The following is a 24,274-nucleotide window of genomic DNA, read 5'->3' on the forward strand; positions in this document are numbered from 1 at the left end:
GCAACTGTGCATTTCATTTTGCTCTACGCAAACAGCACAATGCGTGCGCGAATCTGCTATAGATGATTTTTTGCAGCAACGTTTTTTAACCATCATGGCATGCCAGGGGTGTGAGTGACCACTGATAAAAATAGCTGAAAACAGCTGAAAAAGGTGTAAAAAAGCTGAACTTTGGAAATCTCATATACTTTTGTACATATACTTTTGTACACAGCAAGTGAGGAAAACAATTTAAATCCAAAAAAATTTAAATCCAAAAGCTGAAATTAGCTTTAAAGCTGAGATTTCACACCCCTGGCATGCTTACGTTGTTTACGTACGTTCTACTTGCCCGTTGCATTTAGAGTACACCTTCAAAAAATTCAATTCATCTAATTTCATTGTGTTCTACAAACACGTACATGAATTCAAAATGTCTGCCCCCAGGATGGCTTCAGAACGTGTCCGCGCGCAAGAATGAGGAGTTAGCGCTATAGTGATTTTAATATAGCTCTATGGGTAGGACTTGAGTCAAGCTTCTGTTAAGGAATCTGAGTCGTATCGCAATTGTGATGACACAGCCTTGACTTGAATAAACAGCCTCAGACTTGACAATCATGACTCAGACATGATTTCTGAAATGTACATCTGATGACTTTGTGACTCGTGCTTTTGGGATGGGTCACATAGGAGAAGATATGTAATTTGTACCTTGTAGTTGATGACGACGTTGTTCTTGGCCGTCATGTAATCAGCAATGTTGTGATCAACTATAAGCCGCAGCAGTCGATTGAGGAGAGTCAGATCAATCTTCTCGTACATCTTCTCAAAGCGAGACTCCATCATGACGTTGCACTCACCCTCCGATGTGTCCCACACATCCTGTAGGTTGTTGATGCCTGACGCACAGAGAAAAATACCTCATTAACACCCGTACCAGCATCAAGTTTCTCATCTTCTGAATTTTGATGGTGTTGTGTATACAGTATTTACAATATACGATGTTGAAATTCAATGAAATAAACTTAAATTCTAGCAGGCTTGCAGGGTTCGACCTTAACTTTTATTTTCACTAGCCAGCCGGGTTACTGAAACAGACTCTTAACTAGCCCACGGGCATTTTCACTAGCCCGAATTTTTTCTTTTATAGAGTGTCTCATAAACAACAATGTGCATACATGTACAATGTGTATCCTGAGGCAATCTTGTCAGTGTTTTTAAAAAACAAATTTAATAATTTAACCCTAAACAGTTAACAAAATTAGACACGAATTGATGCAGATTTGCTTTCTGAATGTTAAGATTTATTTCTTCCTGTCCTTTCATCTTTGTCGTATCCCAATTATTTTTGACTCGCCAGCCAGGCTACTTAAGGAATAGTTTGACTAGCCTGTTGCTGTTTTGACTAGCATTTGGCTAATGGGCTACCTCTAAAGTTAAAGGGAATGTACATCATTGGCTTTTGCCGTAATTTTCAGAAATGAACTATTTGAGGGGTTAGTATAATAGATCAAATATTGTTACACTGACATTTTTGAAGTTTGGTGTTCGAAAAGGTTGGAAAAACCAAGAAAAACAAAAATGTTCAAGTAGTCTGGTTCCCTGACTCCACAAAAGATAAAATGGATCAATTTATAGATGATGGAAAATTGTAAGGCAAGGGAACCAGTCTAGCTGGCCTGCACCCGTTCATGAACATGTAACCAATAGCAAACAAAATTTGGACTGAAAAAAATGGTAAATTTGGAGCAGTAGTTGAACAATAGTTAGGTTTTTCCAACGCTGGTCGGCCGACCACCGTTGGAAATGTTTACAAAAATACCATTTTCTTGAAAATGACTTCACACCAGGTGCCATAATTTTACAAGATGCTTGAGACTGTCATTTACCAACATCCTAGTAAGGTATTTCGTAAAAACTTGGTAGTTTTATTTTTCGATGTTTGCAAATGTTGTATATTCCCTTTAAACCCTGGGCTTGTAAAGAGTGGGTAAGGAATTGCATCCATAAGATTTTTACGATTTGGGTTTCATTTTGTTTTTACTCACCCTGTATTAAACTGCTACACTGCATTTCTAAAAACACTAGATTTATCCTTGCATTGGCATTGTACTGAGTGAGGAAAAAGTGCTTTTCATGTTTAGGACCTTCCTTTCCTTGCTCTTGTACTAAAATCTGACTCAAAAATGCTGACCTTGGCACCATTTGTAGACTAGTAGCGGTGGAGGCTCAGTGTCTGCTGGCTTGATCCATGGAGGAAACAGCCTTCTCTTGTCGGCTTCATACCACAGATACTGGTCCAGGTAGGCATCGGTGATCTTCTCAAGAGGCTCTACGTCATAGACTGGGATCAGGTGGCTGTACAGATCCATGAACTCTATACCCACCTGGTAGCATTATTTAGAATAGGTTAGACTTGTACAGCAATAATTAACAAATGTGATCTGATCCCAAAACTTGCACACAAAACTCAAACCAACTGGTTCTTTTCAGAACCATGCATCTTCTTAAAAGAGATTCTGCAAGTGGTGTTACCGCGAATTGCCGCAAAAATTTATATTTCTGAACGAATCAATTGAAAAACGTGAAACAATCTGTCCACTTCGGCAAAGGCTATTATTCTGGTCAGATATCAGACATTTACTGACTATCTAACTCATCTTGCAGAAAAAAAAAATTTGAACAGTGAGTATATTCTTGCTATTTTGGCAATTCGGGCAATTCACAATGCAGTGCGCCACCAAGAGTTTGCCACGGAGAGGTCACTTTTCCCAGTGTATTGTGGGAGATGGTCGATACTTGAAATTGTTCGTTCTTGTGGTCAGTAGTTTCGTAAGCATATGATTCGAGTATTTCTTCACTCTTTTAAATACATTTTATGCCTCACAAGTCCGATGCCTCATAAGTCCTAAATTTTGGACTTATGAGGCGTCGGACTTATGAGGCGTCAGACTTATGATACGGCCCCGTTCAGTCAGATTACTTTTTTTTAGCAACATTGCCTCAGTCAATAATTATGTAATTTCTCCTCAAGGTACAGATTGGCTGCACATTTGGAAGGGGAATCCAGCATCACTGGCAAAGTTGCAATGGAAATGAGCCATCATTTTGCCCGTCTGGATCAGGATGAGGCTTACCTCTTTGAAGGCACGCTGGGTTAGGAGATGACGTTTGATACGACTGAGAGCCTCATGAGGGTTGTCATAGGCCTGCTCTATCAGACCCAATTCCTCTCGCTGGGATTGGTTCAAACGACTCTTCACACTACGAAAAAAAAACAAGGAAATGGTATCCTTACGTGGTACACTCATTAACAATTCAGAAGTTTCTAAGCCACAATTTACAATTCTGAGAGTCTCTATTAAAGACAAAAACTTTTGGAAAGATTTCCATATATGAAGTTCACTAATTTTCCTCTGTATTGACTAACAAGCCTCCAGATAGCAATTTCATTTCATCAAAGTCAATTTGAGCAGTGAGAAAATACAAGCATTTTCTAAGAAAACACTTAGAATTTTTCAGTCCAATCTCATAGGGTTTGTACACAGGGTGTTGAGTGAACTTCGTATATGGAAATCTTTCCAAACTTATTACCAAGCCAACAGAAGATTATACAGTTTGTCTTTTTGGGTAGGTCAGTCACTTAATTTCAAAGGATTGTCTGAGCAAAATCTACCTAGAATGCTTTGAGTTTATAGAATAACAGCGCAGACTTGACAGAAGACCCCCTCTAAATATATCGCGAGTTACCATGGAATTGCCCAAAGACAAAATATTTGCTTCAGACATAGCCTTATAAAATGTTACACATAAGCATAAGGATTAAAAGGGAATGGTGGACTAAATTTGATACAGCCTCGACTCCATGGGCGCGTGCACGTTCCTTGCACTAACCCCTGGCCGTGATGTACACGTAAACGATGCTGACTGGCTATCCAGAGCGTACTGAGTGGGCATTTCGCTTTGCACGTCACGTCACGTACCATCATTTTTTTTTTTTCAAAACTGCGGGATGCCTGTACGATATGGATTGTGGCAGCCTCATTTTTCGCTAAAAGAAAATTCCCTGTATCTTCGGTTGTAAGGGACAAAAGAGGTACGTGTATTTAATACAAATCCTTGCTAAATAACGTGACATCCAAACCTTATGTTTGAAAGGATTGATTCCTCAAAACCACAACTTTCAACATTTGAAAGAGGCGTCGCACGTAAAACGGATAAACTGCAGCCTTTTTATAATGTGCCATATTTTGACACAATTGAATGAGACAAATCCAGGGGTTGAGATCGCGCAAGGCATGACGGGAAACATGGCGCAGCACGATCTCGTACCCATGGGAACGAGGTTGAATTTGATATCAACCATCTGTCTTTTTCTCTATTAATTTAGTTCTGACCTGTAAGCTTCCTTGAGTCTCTCCAGAGCCAGGATCAGCAGCTTGGTGTCGTGTTTGTAGGAGAGAGGAGGGAAGGGGATGGGAGAGAATCGACGACTCTCCAACCAATGGACTGTGGTGGTGTAGATGGCTACGGCTTCCTCTGCTGTGATGTATGGACCATCCTGGAAGAGAGAAAGAAAAAAGGTCCTAGACATTAGAAACTAGAGGGGAAAGCATGTTTTGTCTTCATGGATAATAAAAACAGGTTGATTTATTGAGAGCAAGGGAGAAGATGGGAAGAATGGACGGCTACAGCTTCCTTTGCTGTGATGTACGGACCATCCTAGACAAAAGGAAAAAAGGTCCTAGACATTATAGATTAGAGGGGAAAGCATGTTTCATCTTCAAAGACAATGGTGAACAAAGTTGGAGTTAATATTGAGAGGAGGAATGGGATAGAGGATGATCGTCAGCCCTCCGACCAATAGACTGTGGTGGTGCGGATGGCTACAGTTTCCTCTGCTGTGATGTACGGACCATCCTAGAAGGCAACAGAATATCAGATCCTAGACGTTAGCGAGAGGGTAAAGCAGGTTTCATCTTCAGGGATAATAAAACAGGTTGATATACTGAAAGAAAGGGAGAAGATGGGAGAGAATAGACAGCTCTCCAACCAGTGGACTGTGGTGGTGTAGATGGCCACAGCTTCTCTACTGTGATGTATGGACCATCCTAGAAGGCAACAGAATATCAGATCCTTGGCGTTATAGATTAGAGGGGAAAGCATGTTTCATCTTCAAAGACGATGATGAACAAGGCTGGAGTTAATATTGAGAGGAGGAACGGGATAGAGGAGGATCGTCAGCCCTCCGACCAATACTGTTGTGGATGGCTTCAGTTTCCTCTGCTTGGGATGTATGGACTATCCTAAAAGGTAAAAACTGTCAAAACCTAGCCATCAAAATAATAATAGATACGGGGCAAATTTCATGTGGATGCTTAAGGCTTAGTACTAACTTGCTTATGCCTGTGCAAGCATGAAGTTCAAGTTTTCCTCTAAGGTAAGCATGATCTTCACTGCGCTTACTGCTAATGGTCTCTGTAGAGCTTAACTTTTCAGACACATTTGAATTCTTAGATTCACATGCAGACTACCGATGTAATTTCACTTGGCTACTTCAATCCAAGAATTGCTAATGCCATACGTAATAATAATTGATAATAATTGTGCTTATATAGCGCTTTCCATCATATCAACAATCTCAAAGCGCTTTACAATTATTAACCCATTCATCAGGCCATGGGACCACGCGGCAGCCGATATTAGCACTCGATCGGTCCTCTACCCTCACAGGTACCCATTCATACTCCTGGGTGGAGAGCGGCAATTGTAGTTAAGTGTCTTGCCCAAGGGCACAAACACCATGTTCCTGGCAGGGTTCGAACCCAGGCACATTCGTACATGAGTCAAACGCCATAACCACTGGACCATGGCGTTCTACAAACTCAGATGTAGGCAAACTTATGCTAAAGGGGGAGTGTCAGATTTGAGGATGCATTCAGACAACATTTAATCCAAATCTTGCTTTCCAATTCTGCTTACCTTCAGGTAGTTGTGCTGTCTCTCCTGTTCAGCCTTCAGGTACAGACGGGTCAGTCTGCCCAGGTTCTTCTTACAGACGGTCTTATCCACAGTGGCCCCGCGTCGGATACGCTCTCGGTTGTAGTGAGCCGTATTGGTCCACCAGTCTGCCTTGGACTTGACGTAGCGGAGGATCATGTTCTCAATGGGTGTGGGCAGGCCTGGGACCTGAGAAGACAGGGTAATCAATGGACTGTTATTTTAACTGATGCAGGATTTAAACCCTGGGACCCTCTAAAATCCAGCTCTTCATTAATGGACTCCATAATTTCTCCATGTCTTTGGGGAGCCAGAAACCTATCAATGCCCATAGTGATGGAAATGGCACCAAATCACTGGCAATTAGCAACATAAGCAATGCTTCCAACCTGAGAAATGGAAGATCACAATTTTACCTCATACATATTCATGATCGAGAGCCAAGTTCTCATTGGTCCATTACCCATCACGTGTCAGCCGCTAGTTTTGCTGTTTAACAAGCACGCACGCAAGGTTTCATGCTCAGGTTAAATACGCATGCCTAGTAGACTATCGCACTGGTTATCACTCGCCACACACAATATATGTACCGTAATTTTCGGAATATAAGCTGCGCAGTGTATAAGCCGCAGTACGCAAAAATCTGCAAATTAAGATTTGAAGTCGGCGTATAAGCCGCATAGGCGTATAAGCCACACCGACTGCAGCGGTTTCAATGTTGTATTTAAAGACCTCCAAATTCTAGTCAAAATGCTCTCACGCATGGTCGGCCAGCCTGCCGTACTTTTACCGCTCGGTATATTTTCGTGGGACGTGCTTTAGGTTTGTTAATGACTTTCTTAACTGATAATTCATTTCAGCAACAGATCTTTTCTAATTCCAGTACATTAAACACACTTGTAAATATCATATTCTTCAAGGCTTGGCATATAAGCCGCCCTGTGTATAAGCCGCAGTAAACATTTTCATGGGCAAATTCAACGTATAGGCCGCGGCTTATATTCCGAAATTACGGTAGTTAAACACAAGCTCATTGGTGTTTTCACGCATAGATAACATTGATCAACTTTTTTATACTCCAGGCCAAAATGACATTGATGTAATAGTATTTTCCTACCTTCCATGGAATGTTGGCTTTCCAGCAACGCCATGCCTCACTTAGATGCTGCAGGATGGTACGAGCCTTGTTCTGCTTGATACCCTCAGGCATCATGTCCAGGATGTCGTGCATCACCTAGACAACACAAGAGGACGTTACGATATCCTCTCAAGTTTGATGATTGGGTCAGAACGTTAATAAACACTAAAAAGCACATTTCAATCAGCAGCTATCTTTGCGATGTTTTATGTTACATTCATAAATACCTTCCACAGTCTGCCCATTCCTATTGGTCGGGAGCCTGTCACATGGGTGGTTTTAAACGGTTGATAAAACACTGACTGGTTTTAAACACTTTTTTCTGGCACAGCTGCGTTATGCGCCACATTGCGCAGTACAAGCCACAGGCCCGCCAATCTTCGTATAAGGAGATTATTTTGTACTATTCAGGCGAGGTACATACCACAAACATAGCTAAAAGCATGTTTCACAAAACATAAAGTAAAATTGTGGAACAAAATTGTCGGAAATTTATAATTTTTGACTTGGTTGTGACTTTCTGACCAAAAGGTAAATTTATGAATGGGAATACATGTAAATATGTGCTTGGCCGGTGTTAGACAATTACATTTAAAACCGGCTTGGGGCCTGGACACAGCTAGTGACTCTCGCTTTTGGCAGAGACCATTATCCAAGTCCAGGTCCCTACCCATTTTAAAACAAACTTGTTTAAAACCGGCCAAGCACATATTTAATCCCTTATTGAAAAACACTGAATGCATGAGGTCTACTCGGCACATCCCTGTAGAACAAAACATGGCTCCAGTGCAAAGGAGGCATAGTGCTATTCATTTGATAACAAAGGCAAAGTTTCAACAACAACAAAAAAAGATTCAAAAGACTGGAAAAGACCAATAAGTGTTAAAATCTGTCAATTCACATATGAAATTTATTTAAATAGGCAGATGCTCTCTGCTGATTTCTGGATCTGTTTTAAAACCTTGCCTTGCTTAATCCAACAAACCAATCTGGTGGCTGAAGCAATATGATGAACAACTGCTGTATCAAAAAAGTATGTATGGATCATATTGTTCCTAAAAACAAAGTTCTACTGTAGTTGTGAGATACCCAAGGTGTTTAGAATGTCTACGAATTGCAAAGGAAGGAAGAACATCTGTCTTGCAAGAACTCTACTTACCGAAGCCCTGAGCTCCAAGTCATAGTGGCTCTCCACACGCTGCTTGGTGACCGTCTTAGTCACCCCCTTGGAATGTCTTCCTTCAAACTGTCTGGACAGGAGATTGCCCAGCCATCTCTCCAGGAGCGGTGTGATGCCACGGAGGAAGAAGACCCAGACCCGCCAGCCTGGAGCCCAGAAGCCACAGCCAGGACCCTTGCCTACCGGGCCCTGGGGAATGCAAAGGAATGATGATGACAACATTAATCAGGCAAATTCCATACATTATTAACCCCCTACTGTAAACTTACTATGATGTGTACAACAATAAGCGAGTTCAGTATTCAACTGCTTATGTCCACATGTGCCAATTTTTCTTTCGGGATAAAAATTTCATTGTATGCATGCAAAAGCATAGCCGGTGTCACGGTCTCACTTCTCCGGGTGGATTCGGCGGACAGTTGAGCACATTACAGTGCACGTTACATGAGCACGATTCATGCTCATGTGTCCGCTGTGCTTACTTTTCCTCGGCTGTATTACCAAGCCTATTAATAACACAGTGAGGGACATACAAGAATGTGTTATGTAACACTTCCCCCATGGTCTTGCAAGCATTCTGATTTGTGTTCCCAGCGTCATGCATGTGTGTGTGTGTTCATGGAGGAATAATTAAGAACGAACCCCTTGGTCCGTGTTCCTTGCTCGTTCGTGGTCTATTTTGTCTTTATTTTTGCAACCATGCGGCTTAAAATAAATGTGCATTTCAAGTCTTGTTTGGTTATTGGGAGTTGTGCGCGCCACGAAAATTCTGGATTCGACTGGTACCCTGTAACTATGCATACAAATATCCTATGATGTTACGTGCACCAGTACAACCCCGAAGAACTCAGCACACAAATAAAGTTGACAAAAAATGTACACCACTGCGCAATTTTGTGCATGCGTGTTGAAGCGAAATTTCCCTTTCGGAGAAGTGAGACCGTGACACCGGGTACCAGCAAAATTGAAGAGATCATCGTGTTCTGAAGTATATCATTTTGCAAAAATACTTTGGACAGCGAAGTGTTTTTAGGTGTCTTGTGTGTCAAAACTTTGGTGTGAATGAAAGTCCCATCTCTTTTCAATTGCACGAAAAATTGCACAGAATGCAGATTCGGTTGCCAAGTCCCCCATAGCCTTGTGTGCATTTATCTGCCGCTGTTATCCAGAACAAAAATTGTCAGACTATTTTGGAATGCCGAACTCGTTTAATCAAACACATCCAGATTTGATCGTGTGAAGAGTTTTGATAAATTCTTCGCACAATCAAACCTGGAGGTGCAGAGTGTGATGAACTGTGCTGTGGGAAAAGTCATGTACAAGGGAACATGAGTCTTGAAGCACGGTGGACAACTAAACTTCTTGCCCACTAAACAAAAATAATCCCCAGCCGGTCAAACTCCCAACACTAGGGTTTGTTGGAATCTGTTGGAGTGAGTACTGCACTAGTAAACTGATTATGCTTTACATGGGGTCAGGCATACCACCGTAATCAGAGTCCAACAGTTTGGGTGTAGAGTTTACCATACGGTTTTGGAATATGCAGGAGTGAGGAAGGTTTCTAGTAAATCACTCAAGGGGTTAGGGTTAAACTGGACAGAAATTTACTGTCAATTCACAGTTTAACAGTGTTCATGCAACTATGGGCACAAGTGTCAAGGCAAAAACTTTTTTGATTAATCTTGCTCTCTGGGGAGATAAAATAATTTGACATGTTTGATGTGCTTCTCCATGCTCGTCAATTAACTATAAAACAATTTTTAAAAACGATATTATAAAACCTTCTTCAAAACTAAAGAAAAACCTCACTAAATTCTAAATTTTATTTTAGTCATCATTGTCTTCATAGAGCAAGTACAAATATTGACATACATCCCCATCAACTGAAACAATTAGAACAAGGAGAAGAACGCTCCCGACCCCCCTCTGCAAGTTCAAAATATATCTGCTACTTTTTGTGGACAAAATATTTGAATCATCAGTTTTGATGAATTTAGGACTTGGAACCATAGCTGATCCAATGAAGACAGACCAAGAACACGAGCTTATAAAAATAATAATTTATACATTGTATTGTGCAAATTCTGTAAAAATATGATCAAATGCGCATCACAATTATTATCCCTGTTCATCAGGAATGAGACCCTGCAGCAGCTGGAGATCCACGCAATATGGTCTCTACCTTCAAAGGGAACCCATTTATGCTCATGAGAGAGGCAATCATTGTAAAGTGTCTTGCCCGAGAAAACAAGCACCATGTTCCCTGTCAGGGTTCGAACCACTGATCTCTATATAAAGATTGGATAGCGGATATGCATACAACTTTCACACAGTAGACTTTGCATATTGACCAATTCTCCCCCGGTCTCACGAAGATGGCCGCGTATAATACGAACGTTCTACGCGTAAATACGCGCGCGTTGTATCAACAGTTGACGCGCATTTTGGTCACGTACACATATTATGATGTTCTAAAAGGGACACATTTCCGTAGTGATTATTATTTCAAAAACGCCGAAAAAGTGATTTGCGGCATTATAAAAGTAACTACTACGTTAGAAAAATTGTAGTAAACCTTGGTCAGTTGGTCAGTGGTGGTGGCCAAAATATAAGTCAAGTGAGCCGCGACGTTACAAAAGAAATCAAGCTGTCTATAAAGACGGCAACTTGTCCTTTGTAGATCACCAGCCGGTCTCACCAATATGGCGTCAAATTCGTACATTGTGCGGCTCTTTATTAGCTATCCAGTCTTTATATAGAGATCAGTGGTTCGAACCCATGTATCACGGCACACGAGTCGAACACCGTAAGCATTGGACCACAGAACCCCACACAGCTTGATACGTTCTTGGAACACAACATAACAAGGTCCAAATAGAGAACCTCTACATTCCAGAACCCACGACACTCCTCCGTAACTTAAGAAGCCCTCCCTTTCACTCACCGTGTTGAAGCGGTAGTAGATGAGATGCTTGATGTCTTTACACATTCGGATCTGTCTCATCAGCTTGTACTTGTAGCGGTACATACCGGTCAGCTGACCCACGTGGGCAAAGACGTACTGCAGGCCATCTGACAGCTGCAATGAAGAAGATTTAGAGAAAAGGTGAAAAAAGAACAAACTTTTGACCCATTTTCAGAGCAGATCACAACTGTCATCAATACAAAAAGTGATGTATGTGAACAAGAGCCTTGCTTAAACGAATACCACTTAACCCCTCAATGTCTTGGCATTTTTGATAATGCACAAATCCTATGGTGTTCATAAGGGGGAGAATGCGAAATGAAGCAGGCGGTAATTTGAGGCTTACCGAGAGGTTTTACAAGGTTTTAGGGATCAAAAATCTATTCAACCAGCCTATAACCTGATCTATAATGAGCTCATTATCTACGAGTCACTGCACACCTCAGCCTAGGTCAGACGTTTATGCTTGGCTCTACCTGGCAGTAGGGGGTTCTTGGGGCAAACAAAGACACCAATTGCATGTTATGAGCCCATTGGCCAGGCTGGATGACCTACTGCATATACCAATATTCATGACTTACGTTCATCCTTTTCAAAATGCTAAGACAGTGTCTGAGCATTTTGAAAAGGGCGGTTACCCAGCGGTTACCCAGCGGTTACCCGGCGTTTACCCGCCTGTTACCCACCGGTTGGATAGATATCTGATCATTTACAGGGTTTATGGGATATCTCAGGGTAAAACCTTCATTTACCACTTGTTAAAGGGAAAATACAACATTTGCAAACATCAAAAAATAAAACTACCAAATTATTTTGAAATACCTTGCTAGACTGTTTGTGAATGACAGTGTAAAGTATCCTGTAAAATCATGGCACCTGGTATACTGTCATTTTCAAGAAAAGTGGTATTTTTGTATCAATTTCCAACGCTGGTCGGCCGACCAGCGTTGGAAAAAAACTGGGTTTTTTTCAAATACTGGCCCCAATTGACCATCACATTTGTTTGCAATCGATTATACACCTATAGCATTCTCGAACCCAAAACTTCAAAAAAGTCAGTGTAACAGTGTTTGCTATGTATTACCAACCCCCCAATTCCATCCATTTCTGAAAATTACAGCAAAAGCAAATGATGTATATTCCCTTTAAATGTTGCATTCTCCATTAACAGTGTTACTTTTCTGTACCTGGAATGCGTCTACATTGCCCAGTCTGTACTGCACATGGCTGTCCACAATCAGCTTGGTCAGGCGAAGGATCTCACGACACAGATGGAAGGCGTTGCCGAACCGAGACTTCTTACGCTCCTACGACGAAAAACAAAATTGGAAATAAGCTTGTTAAGCAGGTAACAAAGACAATGGAGACATAACCTGCAATATTCTGGATACAGAGCTGAATAGTTATTGGAAGTGTACTTGAAGACTTAATAATGAATTAAAACAACATGAGCCTTTTTTTTTTAAATAGGTTTAACAAAGATTGCCTGAAGCAGGATTTTGACCTGTGACCTCCAAAACACTGTATCTGCTCATTATCAGCTGAGTAATCCAGTTTATGCACTATCCTGGATACAGAGTTGAACAGTTATTGGAAGTACACCTGAAGGCGTAGAAGTGAATTTAACAATGTGAGCCCTTTTTTTTAATGAATATGTTGAACAAAGGTATGAACTGGAGCAGGATTTCAACCCGCGACCTCCACAACACTGTATCTGCATATCCAATCCTTCCAAAACTCCACCTTCACACAGTGTTTTAGATTAAAGGGAAAATACAACATTTGCAAACATCAAAAAATAAAACTACCAAATCATTTTGAAATACCTTGCTGGACTGTTAGTGAATGACAGTGTAAAGCATCCTGTAAAATCATGGCACCTGGTATACTGTCATTTTCAAGAAAAGTGGTATTTTTGTATCAATTTCCAACGCTGATCGGCCGATCAGCGTTGGAAAAAACTGGCTTTTTTTCAAATACTGGCCCCAATTGACCATCGCACTTGTTTACAATCGATTACAAACCTATGAACGGGTACGAGCCAGCTAGACTGGTTCCCTGACCTTACAATTCCCCAATGTATGTAAACTGCTCTGTTTCTTCTTATATGGAGTCAGGGAACCAGACTACAGGAAAATGATTGTTTTTCTTGGTTTTTATAGCATTTTCGAACCCAAAACCTCAAAAAAGTCAGTGTAACTATATTTGCTATATATTTCCAACCCCCCCAATTCTATCCATTTCTGAAAATTACAGCAAAAGCAAATGATGTATATTCCCTTTAATCAACTTGAAATCCGAAAGTGTAAGCAAATGATCTAAACAAGGATTAATTTAATCAAGTTACTGAATAATCTTTGCGGGCCCTATGAGGTTGTTAGATTGTACCTTGGTGGTGAGTGTCTTGACAGGCTTGAGATTGAAGTTGTAATCCAGATGGAGATAGTTGAGGTTCTTGCGATGGATCAACAGGTTGAGCATGTTGTAGCCCTGCCTACACACCTGCAGCCCCACCTCTACCCAGTCCAAGGTGGTGGACTGGAAGAACTTGGTGGCCTTGAAGGACCGGAACAGGTACCTGAGGGGTGACAAACCAAATCAAACAATGACAAGATTAACGTCTTGGTGCAGTGGGATGTCGCTATACCAAACACCGCTACACAGAACATTCGGCTATATCGAACATTCGGCTAAACTGAACATCGTCCTTGGCTCCCAATTTTTGTGCACAAAACGTTCCGAACATTGTCGATAAAAAAATGTCAACAGAAGAGTGGCAAGTGGCTATTATTTCCTGAAGGAATAGAAGGGGGAAAGCCACCCATTGTTGTAGGTGGTAAGCTAAAAAAATGTGTAATTACACAATTTAATAGTCGGCACGTGTTCAAAATCGTCCTTCAGTAACTACCTGAGGACATGCAAGGTGAAGTTCTGAAGGGTGCTATTTATTGAAAAGTGAGTACTGGAGCACCAGCAGCTTAAAATCGCTATACCGAACGATCCCTACTACAAACTTTTCCTGTGAATTCTGCAATGTTCGTTATAGCAACGTTCCACTGTTGATGTATATGATGTGACACTGGCAATAACCTATGCCAAGCCAACTTCATTGTAATAAATCTGAAATGATACTTTGTGGTTCAAAAGTGCAGTTGGCTAAAATAGATATCCCATCTGTTAACATAGATAATTCCATCATTTGCATTTCGGATTCTTGTAGAAATGTAGGCGTTATGTTTGATTCATATATGTCTATGTCTGTTCAAGTATCTGCTATTTGTAAATCTGTTCGGTTTCATTTGCGTAACCTTGGTACTATCAGAAAATACTTAACTCGTTCAGCCACTGAAAAGATTGTTCATGCCCTGATATCATCCCGTTTAGACTTCTGCAACTCAATTCTTGATGATTTACCCAAACACAGCTTGCCTGGTTACAGAAACTCCAGAACACAGCTGCTCGCATAGTTACTCTAACTAGTTGTAAAACTCACATAACGCCAGTTCTGCGTTCCCTCCATTGGCTGCCAGTACAGTTTCAAATAGTTTTCAAATTACTTTTGCTTGTTTTTCATTGCTTACATGGTTCTGCCCCTGGATATAATTCTGATTTGCTCATTTCTTACAACCCTGCTAGGTGCCTCAGCTCTGCAAATTCGTCCCTGCTTGTTGTGCCTAAAACTATTAAATCTTGGGGGGACCGTTCATTTTCTCATGCTGGACCTATGTTATGGAACAAACTTCCTCAAAATATTCGTGATAGTGCTACTTCCCATGAGTTTAAATGTGCTCTGAAGACCCACCTATTCCAAGCAGCATTTCATTAATCATCCAGTTTGATTTCACTCTCATGTGTACTGTTTCATATTCATGTATTTTCATTTGTGCGTACTTTTGTTCCCTGCTGTTTTTGCCTTTCATGTTTGTTTGTTTGTTTGTTTCTCTGCGCCTTGAGCATCTAATCAAGATGGATTTGGCGCATTATAAATGCTCTTTATTATATTATATTATTCATATTAAAAGTGATATAATATTAATATTTATAAGATGAATAGGGTACATTCATTTGGGTTGCCTACCTCTTCTTCTGTGACTTTGGTGGTCGGTGTTTGAGGGCATTCAAGACGTAGATCTTTAGCAGTTTCTGGTAGGAGACACGCACTTTGACTGGCTGACCGCTTGGGCAGTGCTCACGGTACCTGCAATGGGAACACGCATACACAGAAAATGTGATGTTAACATTGCAAGTTTTTTTTATTCACAAGTCCAGCAAAGTCTAGTCAAAAGTAAATGACACAAGTCCGTTCACAAGTCCGGTCGCAAGATATTAGAGATGAACAATATCATCACGGATTTCAGAGAAGACAGCTGAAGATAGCTGCACCTGATTTCAAGATGCACTGTAACCAGAGTTACGACTCGTGTACGACGTGTAACACGTCGCAACTTGCGACGTGCCGTACAATCCATTTCACAAAACTTGCGATGTGTTGAACACGTCGTAAGTTCCTTGATGACTTAAAACACATCGCAAGTTACGACGTGTCTAGTGGTCATCGCAAAATAAAAAGCGTCCGTTTCTCAGCCAGTTTTATGCCATGAAAATTACATAAACAAGACTATAATACGAGACAAGGTGTGTGTGAAGTTGTAAATGGAAAATACATTATTATGAAATAAACTGGAATACTGCAGTTGAAATTTCAAATTAGCTATATAGTCCACCGCAAGCTTGTTACCTTAAATCTGCATCAAATGTCCGCCATTGTGTTTTACGTTTGAAAAACCTCTTCGAGAGGAGATGCATTGTAAGTTAATAATAATAATAATAATAATAATAATGGCGTCTTGTATAGCGCTCATGTCTGTCACGAAGTGACACTCCTGGCGCTCTTATTATTACCCTGGCTTTAGCACGGCTGCCATTACGGCGCTCAAGCATTGAAGGAATTTCTTCCTACCAGGTACCCATTTACTACACCTGGGTGGAGAGAGGCAATCGTAAGTAAAGTGCCTTGCCCAGGCACACAAGCACCATGTTACCCGTCAGGATTCGAACCTATGTACCAAGTTACGATGAGTTTCATGAAATCGGGGGCAGATAGTTCTTGCTCACACTTGCTCTTGTCTACGACTGTCTAGTTTGAGTTTTTTTTTATTCCGAGTTAAAAACCCCCTCACCATGATTTGACCAGCGGTATATCCACAGCTCGTCTATGCCTGCCAGAGCGCAGATTGAATGGTCTCGGTGCCCAGAGTAAGGCAATGCCATTGGCCGTGTTGTCTGTGTACAGAGGTCTGTCCTGCAGGAAGGGTTGGACGTAGTCTGGCAGCTCAAACTCCTCGTCGTCATCTGGCAGGGGCTCAACCACCTAGAAGAGAAAACGTAAGCTACTAAATAAGCCATTTGCGAGTGACCTTTACCCTTTGAGATTTAAATTTGGAAAACATCTGGTACACTGACCTGCTCAAAATGCTTGGCACATTTTAACTTTGAATTCTCCAGACCAAAGACACTGTTGCTATATCACGACTGGGGCAAGCTCGTGCATACATGTAGTTACGTAAGAGATGCTCAGCACCAATACATTGTTCACAATGGGTGAGAATGGCACAAAGACACCAGACCATGCCGGAGCTGGGGGTTGCTAGCATAAGGTTTGTCCCGAATCACGTGATATAGTAACAGTCTCTTTGGTCGGGAGAATGCAAAGTTAAAATGTGCAAAGTTTGGATTAAGTCAGCGTTCCAGATTTTATTCAAATTTAACTAGCAAATGGCTTAATAAGTCCAAGGAAAGCTAGCTTAAAAAAACAGGTGTTCTGAACAATTTCAATTATGTTTTTTATTACAAGACTTAGTAATTCCGAGACAAACATAAGTTTAAAAGTGAGGATTTGTTACCTTTCCACTGTGTCTGTGTGAGATTGGGTTGACAAGAGGATCAAAGTAGAAAGCTGGTAGATCAGGATCCTCGGTCTTGATGAACACAACACTAGGAGTATGGTACCTTCAATGCACATAGACAATAATCAACATTTCACTACTCAAACTCGGCCTCTTAAACTGATCAATGTTTTCTCTATTTACTCTCCATAATTTTCAGCAGCTCAATAAATCATCAAGTCTCTGCATTAGTCCGTTAGTTAGCAACAAATGTTGGCATTGTCTATTGCTCCTACATATTGTGACCCATTTCAACCAAACTTTGTCAAAAGTATCAGTAGCCCAGCCCAAAATGTCACATGACCAAACTCGGGTCAAAGGTCATTATGGGGCACAGGGGGTCAACCTGATTTTTTGTTATCAAAACACTACTCCTTCCAAAAATTGCATGGCACAATCACGTGACTCATGCATAAACACAAATTCGTTGGCCTGCAGCTTCCGAGATAATTCTGATCAAACTTGTTCAGATTGCAATATGTGCTATTATCTCTGTGCATATTTAAGTACCCCCTCAGGATAAGAGTTGTGCAGGGCCTTTGAATACAAAAAAATGTCAATAGTCGGCTGGTATATCTGCTCACATGATGATAGTTCAGGTATGTGTATGTTGGGCGCGATTATTGGATCTGCGCTATTCGTCGATCGCGCTGTGCTATTGGATGATCACGCCGCCATCAGTCGATTGCCTTTTCTTTCCATTTCATGACTTTGGAGGATTGTTTTAAAAAAGGGAAGTAAAGTCTGAGATTGCCTACAGGATCGATCAATCGTACAAGTGCATTCCTGCATTCCGACCTATAGTCACTGTATCCCCCCCCCCCCCCCGAAACCCCGAAAGTGAGAAAAAAAATCACTTGGGGGACTTGAACCCACGACCTGCTGCTTTCTAGTGTAGACGTCTTACCACTCGACCACCCAGCTTGCGGGCTCGGTTGGCTGGTTCGAATCTGATGTGGCAGCGGATACCGCAATGAAACTATTCATAAGATGGAATGCCCAACGTGAACATTCAGAATAAAATAACTCTTGCATCAAGTTTTTGAACGAACGCAAACCAGTGAACGCAAGCACTGTCACTCACACACAGTGCTCTGACAAGTTGTCGCAAAGCGCCCTCTACTGTTCAAGCAGGGAGTCTATTCAGACCATTGAGCTCTATTAAATTACTAGAGCGCTGACTCCTCATTGTTGCGTGAGGAGAGGCTTTGAAGCTGTCCTGGGCGCAGACACTTTGAATTCATGTGCATGTTTGAAGAACATAATGAAATTAGATGGACTGAATTTTGAAAGTGTCATCCAAATGCAACCCACAAGTACAACACAAACAAACAACGTAAGTGCGACATGACAGCTTAAAACAACACGTAACGGCTAATAACCTGCGGCAGATACGCGCACACGTTGCGCTGTTTGTGTAGAATACAATGAAACCCTCATCTGCTAATTGTGCATTTCGGTTTTGGGCGTATCAGCTTCGGTAACGCACCTGTATAGAATACAAGCGCAGATATGCAAATAGCCATACAAAAGACGTACACAATTTCAAGTTTTCCATAGGTTTGTGCACAAACATGGATGCACCCAGCAGGCAAAACTTTGTACATGAGTAAGCGCTCTAGTAATTTAATATAGCTCTATGGTAAATTCTTAATGTTAATGAGAAGCTCAAGAAAGCATATCATTACATACCACGTCAGCTGGACATAATACGGTAGGTTGTTATACAGATAAGGGAATGCTATCTTGTACTCTGTACGGATCTGTTGTCTGATGATGATCTTGTTGACATCGTTGAACTCGTTCCAATCCTCATCACTGCATCGGGAACAGTAAAAATACAGCAGCAATAAATAAAGGTTCTTTCCTAAATTTGGAATATTTTTAGATTTACTATACCTCATACATATTCATGATTGAGAGCCGAATTCTCACTGGTCCATTCACCATCGCGTGCCAGATGCTTGTTTTGCTGTTAACAAAGCGTGCGCGCATATTCACGCACAGGCTAATTATGCATGCGTAGTAGTAAACTGTCTTACCCGTGCGACAGTCTACTACGCATACGCTTTACATTTGAAGCAATCGCCCTAGCTACACATGAAAAGATGGTTTCACATGTAAGTGTTAATAAGCGTTTTCCCAAACTCAATGATGCCGAACTGGAGAATATTGTGGACAATATTTAACAAAGATGCATCCTTTACTAAAAAAGTTGTCCACAAATGTTGTATAACCTCTTACATGTCTAAGGCGGTACTGTATTTCAAACGACCTGAATTTTCTGAGGTTGAGCAATAATATCCCTCACCCTCCTCAATCCTCCAAAATCCTCCGTGTGGTTTTGGAGGATTTTGGAGGATTGAGGCTGAATGTATTTTTTTAGTTAAGGATTTTGGAGGATTGAGGCTGAATGGCATTTTTTAGAAAAGGATTTTGGAGGATTGATGCTGAATGGTATTTTTTCAGAAAAAAAAGGATTTTGGTGGATTGAGGCTGAACATGCTGAATGGTATTTTGAGGTAGGACTGTCTGACGATTTTGAAGGATTGAGGGGCTGGGTACCCTTCACTTGAACATAAGTGCAACATTTTTGGATGAGGAGGATTTTGGAGGATTGAGGATGAATGCATTTTGAGGCAGGACTGTCTGGAAATTTTGAAGAATTTAGGCGCTGTTGTAAAATTTTGGAGGATTTTGGATGGTTCCAAGCAAAAAGGCCAAGGGGGTTAGGGATATTCTTCTGGTGAGCTGGACAAGTTTCTCCGAAGATTGTATGCCCATGAGGTGCATATCACAACGGGAAAATTTGGCAACTGAATTTGTATGAGGTATAATAAAACAAATATAGCATGGTTTATTTCGGGAAGACATTCGATATTCGCTCCTCTCAGTATTGTTAGTTGACAAACCAGTTCCCGAGGCGAAACTAGTTTGTCAACTTCTCATACCATGGAGAGCTAATATCGACTTTTCCACCCTCAATCCATGTTACATTTGTATACTAGTCAGCGATGCGTTTCATACAGTGTCAATGAAAATTACGAGACATGTCCTGATTACTTTTGTCCACAGAGTTTCAACAAATAACACCATTGTGACCTTCACTCGACAGCATATCTGTACTCACAGAAGCGTGGCATCCCGCACCAACGGCTCGAACTTGGGACCCCCTGGGATGGCCATGTTGAGAGCCTTGGAGGTGAAGAAGGACTTGAGATCAAACAGGTAGAAGTAGTTGTCATCCATGAGGTCTGTCAAGAGCTGATTAGCCAGACGGTAGACGGTGGACATCATGGGCAACGTTAGACGCCAACTCTTGTAGCTGGTGCCATTCACGTTGCTGCAATATTCAAAAACAACAAAATGTATCATCCTATGTCTCATACACTATTTTTCCATTACCTCTTAACCTAACCCTGCTGAATGCAACAGAAAGCAACAAAGGTGAAAAGTTGTTGCATATTGTTGCATTTAGCAGCCAACTCATGCCCCAGTGCCTGTTGCATTTAGCAGGGTAACTGCTCATAGTGGTTGCATTTAGCAGGGTAACTGCTCATAGTGCCAAGGCAATACAACAGATCAAACCATTGTTTCAGTTTGTTGCATTTAGCAGCCAACTCATGCCCCAGTGCCTGTTGTATTTAGCAGGGTAACTGCTCATAGTGATTGCATTTAGCAGGGTAACTGCTCATAGTGCCAAGGCGATACAACAGAATCCACTGTTTCAGTTTGTTGCATTTAGCAGGGTAACTGCTGGGTGCGAAGGCACTGGGTTTACTGCACAATGCAACAGAATCCACTGTTGCGGTTTGTTGCATTTAGCAGGGTAACTGCTTGGTGCGAAGGCACTAGGTTCACTGCACAATGCAACGGATCCACTGTTGCGGTTTGTTGCATTTAGCAGGGTAGCTGCTCGGTGCGAAGGCACAAGGTTCACTGCACAATGCAACAGAATCCACTGTTGCGGTTTGTTGCATTTAGCAGGGTAACTGCTCGGTACGAAGGCACAAGGTTCACTGCACAATGCAACAAAATCCACTGTTACGGTTTGTTGCATTTAGCAGGGTAACTGCTTGGTGCAAAGGCACTAGGTTCACTGCACAATGCAACAAAATCCACTGTTTCAGTTTGTTGCATTTAGCAGGGTAACTGCTTGGTGCGAAGGCACTAGGTTCACTGCAAAATGCAACAGAATCCACTGTTGCGGTTTGTTGCATTTAGCAGGGTAACTGCTTGGTGCGAAGGCACTAGGTTCACTGCACGATGCAACAGATCCACTGTTGCGGTTTGTTGCATTTAGCAGGGTAACTGCTTGGTGCGAAGGCACTAGGCTCACTGCACAATGCAACAGAATCCACTGTTGCGGTTTGTTGCATTTAGCAGGGTTAACTGTTTGATGCAAAGGCACTAGGTTCATTGCACAATGCAACAGAATCCACTGTTGCAGTTTGTTGCATTTAGCAGGGTAACTGCTTGGTGCCAAGGCACTAGGTTCACTGCACAATAGAAACAGAATCTACTGTTGCGGTTTGTTGCATTTAGCAGGGTAACTGCTTGGTGTGAAGGCACTAGGTTCACTGCACAATGCAACAGAATCCACTGTTGCGGTTTGTTGCATTTAGCAATCTATTCGATTGCTGAAACACTGTTAAAATAAACACTTCTTACAGCAAGCACAGCAATACAATCTGCACCACTTAGGCGCACGTAAGCAAGGTTGAGAAATGTCAAGCCTACAACTCACACTGAGTCAATGAGTGGCTTGTGATCATAGAACCACTCATAGACTGGGCCGTCCTCCTCCGGATCCAGCTCCATGTTGATTGGCTCCAGGGGCTCCACGTCCAGAATGTTGTCTGCGTAGTCCAACGGGGGCTCCTCATCGTCAAAGGGAGGGAAACGCATGCGCTTGAAGTGACGTCGGTCACGCTTCTCACGTCTCATCATGATCCACATGCTCCTAACAAAATAATAAAATAAAATAACCCAATAGTATATTTGATATTATAGCTTCATTTATCCTTAACTCTTACCCACCTCGATCCTACAAAATCCTCAAGGCGGTTTTGGAGGATTTTGGAGGATTGGGGACGAATGGTGTTAGAGAAACATGAGGATTTCGGAGGATTGAGGTTGAATGGTGTTTTAGCACATGAGGATTTTGGAGCATTGAGGATGAATGGTGTTTGAAAAGGAGGATGATTTTGGAGGATTGAGGATGAATGCATTTTTTGAGGCAAGACTATCTGATGATTTTGAAGAATGGTGGTGCTGGGTATCCTTCATTTGAACATAAGTGCAACATTTTGGAGGATTTTGGAGGATTGCGGATGGTTCCTAGCATAAGGGGCTAGGACATTAAAGTTGTGGTTCATATGTACAACACTTCAAATCTGTCAGTTTTTCCATGTGTTTTAATTTTAAGTGTTAATTAACTGTGCTGTGCGAGGGTTGTTGATACAAAAACAATCAATGAGTTTGGCACATCAGCACCCGATTTCACGAAGCGCTGCCACACGTCGCAACTCGAGTTACGACGTGTAACGACGCGTCGTATAATCCATTTCACGAAAGTTGCGATGTGTTGAACGCGTCGTAAGTTCCTTGACAACGGCTTAAAACACGTCCAAGCTACGACGTGTCTAGTGGTCGTTGCAAAATAAGAATTGTCCGTTTTTAGCCAGTTTAGATACCTTTCTAAACCATAAGAAATGCAGCATTGACCACTGAGTAACCAATTTTACGTGTCAGTTACAATTAAGGGTTTTTAATTTTCACAGCTAAACAGTAGTATGGACAGAATCCAGAAAGTCAGATCAAAGTAACCAGACACCAAATTAACCCCTGCCCAGTTTGGTGAATTTGGATTTGTAAAAAAAAAACATGCTTCCAAAAGTGTGGGATCTGATTCTGTAAATGACGGTTCTAACAAGTCATCAAAATGCCGTGAGTGAAGCAATTAAACTTACCATACATCAGATATGAAACAGAATTAACATTCAAAATGATTCTCTGGATAGAAACTCACCCCCACTGTGCAATGTAGACTGGTTCAATGACCCTAGCCACCTCGTTGACAAACGATATCGCTCCAGTGATGTGGTACAGGACGTTGATGTCACGAATCTGCTCCCACGGCATAGGCATGTTCTCAATCAGCTTCAGCACAGCGTGAGGCATGTACTTCAGAGCTCTGAGAAAAAAACGAAAACATTTTCAACAAAAAAGAGAGAACTTATTAACCCTAACCGCCCTGAATCCTCCAAAATCCTTTTTGCAAATTGGAGGAATTTGCAGGATTGAGGTTACATGGCAAAAGTGGGTTGCAGATTTCGGAGTATGCACTGTGTCAAGGTCTTGGGCCGGACCTTGTGTTGTTTATGCTCAGCCGTGCATAAATTTAGCCCTTGATTATACTTGACATCCTCCGCACTGCTCCAGGATGTCACTGCCTCAACCTATTGACAGTCATAGCCGGAGGATTTTGCAAGATTCAGGCAGTGGTCACCCCTCCATGGACCATATTTAAGAAATAGCGGAGGAATTTGCAGGATTGAGGCTATATGCTATTTTTCCATGAGGCCAATTGGAGGATTTTGCAGGATTGAGGCTACATCCTAGCAAAAAGGCCTAGGGAGTTAGGGTTAAAGGTAAAATTCACGGACACAGTTGTGAGAGAGATCTTTGGAGTAACATGACCCTGCATACTCAAGTAACTGACAAAGCTAAGTTTGTGCAATGAAACGGACAGGGACGTTATACAATAAACACTACACTATGTCCAGGAGGGCAACAGTGTTTTCATGAATACACTTATAAAGAAGTGTTGGCATAGAATTTGCACAGTCAAGGCAATGCATCATACACAGAATTGTCGAAAGTTATTATTCGTGGAGTGTGGGCATCTGTTAATTGAAATTATAGTGTTTATACTTTCATGTTATTAATAAAACAGGATCTGGTATAATCATGGGCAAGTACAGTAGTCATTGTTTTAATAATGGCAGCTTAATTACTTGCATCTTAATATTGAACAAAACGGGTAACCATCAACATAGGAAGCA

At 41.5% G+C, this 24,274-nt stretch overlaps 1 protein-coding gene across 2 annotated transcripts in view; it reads right to left on the reverse strand.

The window, feature by feature from the left end:
- The window catches only part of LOC119728905 (pre-mRNA-processing-splicing factor 8), a 68,721-nt gene that overhangs the window by 37,754 nt on the left and 6,693 nt on the right, over positions 1-24,274 (reverse strand). For both annotated transcript variants that reach the window (XM_038201347.1, XM_038201338.1), the window contains exons 4-20: positions 23,239-23,403; positions 21,955-22,170; positions 20,338-20,550; positions 18,900-19,025; positions 17,166-17,271; positions 16,443-16,633; positions 15,341-15,460; positions 13,651-13,840; positions 12,450-12,569; positions 11,242-11,376; positions 8,277-8,486; positions 7,097-7,213; positions 5,962-6,168; positions 4,377-4,540; positions 3,117-3,243; positions 2,174-2,366; positions 691-878 (exon numbers count right to left, since the gene is read on the reverse strand). In XM_038201347.1, coding sequence (XP_038057275.1) covers positions 691-878; positions 2,174-2,366; positions 3,117-3,243; positions 4,377-4,540; positions 5,962-6,168; positions 7,097-7,213; positions 8,277-8,486; positions 11,242-11,376; positions 12,450-12,569; positions 13,651-13,840; positions 15,341-15,460; positions 16,443-16,633; positions 17,166-17,271; positions 18,900-19,025; positions 20,338-20,550; positions 21,955-22,170; positions 23,239-23,403 — 2,788 coding nt within the window. The remainder of the gene's footprint in view (positions 1-690; positions 879-2,173; positions 2,367-3,116; positions 3,244-4,376; positions 4,541-5,961; positions 6,169-7,096; positions 7,214-8,276; positions 8,487-11,241; positions 11,377-12,449; positions 12,570-13,650; positions 13,841-15,340; positions 15,461-16,442; positions 16,634-17,165; positions 17,272-18,899; positions 19,026-20,337; positions 20,551-21,954; positions 22,171-23,238; positions 23,404-24,274) is intronic.

This window comes from Patiria miniata, unplaced genomic scaffold (assembly GCF_015706575.1).
Source record: "Patiria miniata isolate m_02_andy unplaced genomic scaffold, ASM1570657v1 HiC_scaffold_1, whole genome shotgun sequence".
Taxonomy (NCBI): domain Eukaryota; kingdom Metazoa; phylum Echinodermata; class Asteroidea; order Valvatida; family Asterinidae; genus Patiria; species Patiria miniata.